This window comes from Gymnoscopelus braueri (assembly GCF_963280865.1).
Source record: "Gymnoscopelus braueri genome assembly, chromosome: 7".
NCBI classification, from domain to species: Eukaryota; Metazoa; Chordata; class Actinopteri; order Myctophiformes; family Myctophidae; genus Gymnoscopelus; species Gymnoscopelus braueri.
In genome coordinates, this window is record NC_137608.1 from 40,341,501 (window position 1) to 40,347,133 (window position 5,633).

The following is a 5,633-nucleotide window of genomic DNA, read 5'->3' on the forward strand; positions in this document are numbered from 1 at the left end:
GCCAACTTAACTTAAGATGTATTGGTCCAGAAAATGCCACAAATTATTTTCCTCCTGCATCACTGTCTCCACCAGTTTAACTGAATGAAATCCATCCAACTTTTCCCCCCCTTCTTCCATGAGTCATATAAAGGTCAGCTGGCCATATAGGCTCTGTAATGTCATTGTGTTTACACATAAAAGTTTATTCACTGGAAAAAAGGAGAGGGGGACTTAAAAAGGGAAAAGAAAAAAAAACTACCGTTCACACTCATTCTATTTTCTCACTTATATGCAGACCGTGAAAATGTCCAGAAAGAGCTCGCTCGGCACAGCACTGAATCAGTGCAGCTGTGGGGGCTTTTTTTGGTCACATTTTGGGATGAGCACAGGAGGCTGCCCTGTGGAAATGTAGAAAATCACTCATAATTGCTCTGCTCACATTTTTTTGCAGTGGTGGAAAAAGTACTCAATTATTTTGCTATCAGTAAAAATAAAGTAGCAATACTACAATGTAGAAATTCTCTGTTACAAGTAAAAGTCTGGCATTCATGTACAAATGTACTTGAGTAAAAGTACAAAAGTATTGGTATCAAAATGTACTTAAAGTACCAAAAGTACAAAGTACTCATTATGCAGAATGTCCCGTTTGACAAGTTTTCAAATGTATACAAATATTTTGAAAATAGCAGATCTACAAGCTTACAGTGAGCTTGTAGATCGGCTAAATCTACAAAGTAACTAGTAACTACTAACTAGTACGTTTTCAAATAATTGTAGTGGAGTAAAAGTATAATATTTGCCTCTGAGATGTAGTGGAGTAAAGGTAAAAGTACTGAAATTGGAAATAACTCCAGTAAAGTCAAAATACCTCCAAATTGTACTTAAGTACAGTACTTGAGTAAATGTACTTAGTTACTTTACACCACAGTTTTTTAGGACGAACTCAAACAAATGGAGGATGGCAAGTTTGCTGTAAAACCTTTAAAAAGAATCTTGTAATGATTGGCCAACACGCTGTTCCGCACGATTTGAAAATAATCACCGTGTCAGTTCCATCTTTCTTATGCAAAGTAGCTGTCTTTGAAGGCGGATCTCTTGGCAGGTTAGTCCAGGACGGAGCAACGACCAACTCAAACCAGCGCTGCCACTAAACTGAACTGTCTCTCTCTCTCTCTGGTGGAGGATAATCCACAATTTTGGAACAGACTTACTACTATTTGGGAATATTTACTGTGGATATTTTTGCTGATTTTGAGGACACTTTGCGAACTTCCCAGCACAGTGATTTTGTTTGCTGCCTTTTCTTTTTCCTTTCCTTTAAGTTAGGCAGCAGACATCGGACTGAGAGTGAATCCTGATCGCGTCCAATACGCGCGGAACGGCCGTATCGTGTGTGGATAAAGTGTCATGACAATTTTGCACCGTCTTCAGTCAGTGCACTTTTGGGAACAAGTTTAGGAACATAATCAGAAAGAAGCCCGAAACCACCACAGCCACGGAGAGAAACGGCGCACCACGCGACTGATCTTCAATAAACGGCATTCTTCTCAGATTGTGGACTAATAGATACAGACTGATTCATTTCAAAGCATGGATATGGAACTAAGCGCGCTGTATTTTCAACAAGATTGCCTTTTTGAGCATATCAGCGGAATATAATAATGATTTTACCAGACAATTAAAATTGGAAAGGGGGGTAAGGATGGTCCTACCACAGACAGTCTTGTAAGTTTTTCATTTGCTTTTCTGATCATCAACATCCACCACATCAACCAGTGCTCTTCTTCCCAACCCAGTTTGTTTTGGTACTTGGGCTTTGTCCCAGTGGTGAACATTTAACGTTTGTTTATTGTTGTAAGGCGGATCAAAGCAGTGAAAATGTCTCCAACCACCAAACGGAGCCTGCTGTGTGTGCTGCTGCTGCTTGTGCTGTGCAGCGCTGGGGGCATGGCCATTAGTTCAATCGACCCTGACCGGTCGGGAGAAGGGAGATGTCAAAACATCCACATCCCCTTGTGTAAGGACATTGGTTATAACATGACTTGCATGCCAAATCTGATGGGCCACGAGGACCAAAACGAGGCGGCTATTAAGCTCCACGAGTTTGCCCCGTTGATAGAGATTGGATGCCACAGTCATCTTAAATTCTTCCTATGTTCCCTGTATGCCCCCATGTGCACGGAGCAGGTTTCCACCCCTATCCCCGCCTGTCGAATGATGTGTGAGCAGGTCAAGCTCAACTGTTCTCCCATCCTGGAGAAGTTTAACTTCCCGTGGCCCGACTCTCTGGACTGCGACAGACTGCCAACCAAAAACGACCCCAACAACCTCTGCATGGAGGCCCCGAACAATGGCTCAGACGAGCCCCACAAAGTGTCCCACACTCAGCCTCCCGATTTCAGGCCCCAGCGGCCCCTCGGTGGACAAGACCTGCAGCTGAAGGACAGCGGCAGCAAGGGGACCTGCAGCAACCCGGGGAAGTTCCACTTTGTGGAGAAGAGTGAATCGTGTGCCCCTAAATGTCACCCCAAAGTGGACGTGTACTGGAGGCAGGGGGACAAGCAATTCTCCCTGGTGTGGATGGCCATATGGTCCATCCTCTGCTTCATGTCCAGTGCGTTCACCGTGCTCACATTCCTCATCGACCCCCAGCGCTTCAAATACCCAGAGAGGCCCATCATCTTCTTGTCCATGTCCTACTGCGTGTACTCCGTGGGCTACCTCATCCGGCTCTTTGTGGGGGCCGACAGGATCGCGTGCGACAGAGACAGCGGGGTCCAGTACATCATCCAGGAGGGCCTGGAGAGCACGGGGTGCACCATCGTGTTCCTCATCCTCTACTACTTTGGCATGGCCAGCTCCCTCTGGTGGGTCATTCTGACCCTCACGTGGTTCCTGGCTGCTGGTAAGAAGTGGGGCCACGAGGCTATAGAGGCCAACAGCAGCTACTTCCACCTGGCCGCGTGGGCCATCCCCGCCGTGAAGACCATCATGATCCTGGTGATGAGGAAGGTGGCGGGGGACGAGCTGACGGGCGTCTGCTACGTGGGCAGCATGGACGTGAAGGCCCTCACGGGATTCGTGCTCATCCCGCTCTCCTGCTACCTCATCATCGGCACGTCTTTCCTGCTCTCGGGCTTCGTGGCCCTTTTTCACATTCGCAAGATTATGAAGACGGAGGGGGAGAACACGGACAAGCTGGAGAAGCTGATGGTCCGCATCGGAGTCTTCTCCGTGCTCTACACGGTCCCCGCCACCTGCGTCATAGCCTGCTATTTTTACGAGCGGCTCAACATGGACTACTGGAAGATCCTGGCCGCGGAGCAGAGGTGCGCAGGCGGCGGCGGGCCAGAGTCGGACGCGTGTGTGATGAAGACTTCTATACCGGCGGTGGAGATTTTCATGGTGAAGATCTTCATGCTCCTGGTGGTGGGCATCACCAGTGGCATGTGGATCTGGACCTCAAAGACCTTGCAGTCATGGCAGAATGTGTTTAGCAGGAAGCTCAAGAAGAGGACGAGGAGGAAGGCTGCCAGTGTGTTCACCAGCAGCGGGCCGTACATTAAACCTCACCCACCTCTCAAAGGGCACAATACTAAGTATGAGCCCACACGGCCCCCTCCCACATGTGTATGAGCTGGCTCTCTGTGTATAACCCCCTCCAACCAACAACAAAAAAGATACTTATAAAGCCCTTACCTAAACCAGACACTGTAATCAAGAGTGCCATCAAAAGAAATAAGGTTCATGTTTTATTTATGCAAAATGCATTGAAAAGAATGCACTGTAATATTTTCTCTTTTTTTCATCTTGAAACATCTCAAGCTACAAGAACTGCCTTTGTTTGAGGGGAAAAAAATCTGCTACCCCTGGAATCACTTATCCCACTGAGGAACTTTAGTAGAGAGAGAAAAAAAAATCTTATTGTTTCTGAGACAAAGAGAGTGGAATAAACCATTTGGATGTGCCATGGGGCGGCTTGAATATAATGTGCAATAGTTGTTTTCCTTACAGGCAAAAAAGGCACTTGTACTGTTACTGACCTTACAAACAATGAAAGGACTCCATGGACAATGGAAATGAATGGTCTGAGAGATGGAGGCCTTAACAGTGTCACGTTTTGAGGCTTTTTAATGGAAATCAAGGCAGTGTCGTACATGTTTGAACTAGAGTGAGAGCAGCTGTTGAAAAGCGCTCAGGACCTTATGGACTGCCTGTTGTGAGGCAAATTCATGCCATGAATTAATCAACAAGCACTAGTTATTGAAAACTTATTTGTACACACAGTCGAGTTTTCCTGTTTTTGCTGTTTTATAGCACAAGGAAGCATTTGTATATATTTCTAAAAGTCGATATTTTATAGAAAAATAAATAGTTTAAGATGTTGATAAAGATGGAATTGTGTACTGCGACTGTTTTTATTTACAGCTGTTATATTAACCTCTGTGTGAAAAGGGATTCTAAATAGAAGAAAATTCTCCATTACAGAATGTGTTCCATTTGATAATGGCTCCTTTTTGTCCCTTTTAGTTTGTATGGCTGTTCTTTTGGGAGCATGTCCCAAGCCTTATGTTGTAACAGTAACGGAGCCGGGTTTTAAGAATAATGTCTGGCATTCTAAAAGCCCTCATTATCAGTCTGATTATCATCATATAACAAAATATGGTGCATGGAACTCACATAAAGTGGTATGTCTTTTAACAGAGCCTGACACATAATAGTTTCAACAAAGTGATTCAACACTTCATTCCACTTTTGTCACGCAGGTTATAACTGATATATACAGTCAACAGTTGAGTTACTGAGCTCATATGAGCCACTGGGCAAGCGAGTGTGCACATGGCGTACATTATATCTTTGTGTATGGAGGAGATTACACCTCTCCATCTCAGTGAAGAAGATGAATAACCCCCCCACCCATGCCTGGAAAGGCATGTGTATCCACAACTTTGAGTGATGCACAGAGAGCATGAATAGTTGCATCTGAATTCTCATGTTCAATCTTTAATTATGAGCATGAGCTATCAGTAGCCTGCACCTCCATGATGGCATTAGAAATGATATATTTACTGTACATTTATATTTATTGATTGAGAGTGTACGTAATGTTCACTCATTAACCCATACAGAGATCCGCTGCAGATATCTAAGGCTAGCAGCTTAGTATTGTATTACTTTATTTTTTACTCTTATTAAATTCTCACTGCTGCTATGACACCTGAATTTCACTCCAAGATCTTATCTCTAAGAGAAAAAAGTTGGACGACATCAAAGAGATTACAAGCAGCTTTTTTATAAATATATCAGAGAGTCAACCATTTATGAGAGTGAGCCTTTCATACTGTTTTCCTACTAAAAATGATCTTTTCCCTTATATGTTCTATTTATAAACAAGCCAACAAAGTCAGTTTTGTTTTGTGTTTCAAGTTCCAGCATATTATTTTTTTTTACAACAAATGAGGTGGAGCTTCTGAATACCTTTAAGTTATAAAAACAAAACAAGGCTTTATTCAGGAGGTTATCATTTTTGTATTTGTAAGTTTGGATGGAAATCCATCCAAAAACAGCAACCACCATTGGCATTTCTCATAGTGGACAGCTCTTTGGATATAGAATACATTATGAACAGGAGGAGTGAATCTGTCATGTCT

The 5,633-nt window shown here is 43.8% G+C and overlaps 1 protein-coding gene across 1 annotated transcript; it reads left to right on the forward strand.

Annotated features, from left to right (window-relative positions):
* Positions 1 to 1,125: 1,125 nt before the first annotated feature.
* On the forward strand, positions 1,126 to 5,402 carry fzd10 (frizzled class receptor 10). Its single transcript, XM_080433960.1, has one exon. It carries the CDS (start codon positions 1,861 to 1,863, stop codon positions 3,616 to 3,618), a length of 1,758 nt encoding a protein of 585 aa, XP_080290086.1. The 5' UTR covers positions 1,126 to 1,860; the 3' UTR covers positions 3,619 to 5,402.
* The last annotated feature ends 231 nt before the right edge of the window (positions 5,403 to 5,633 follow it).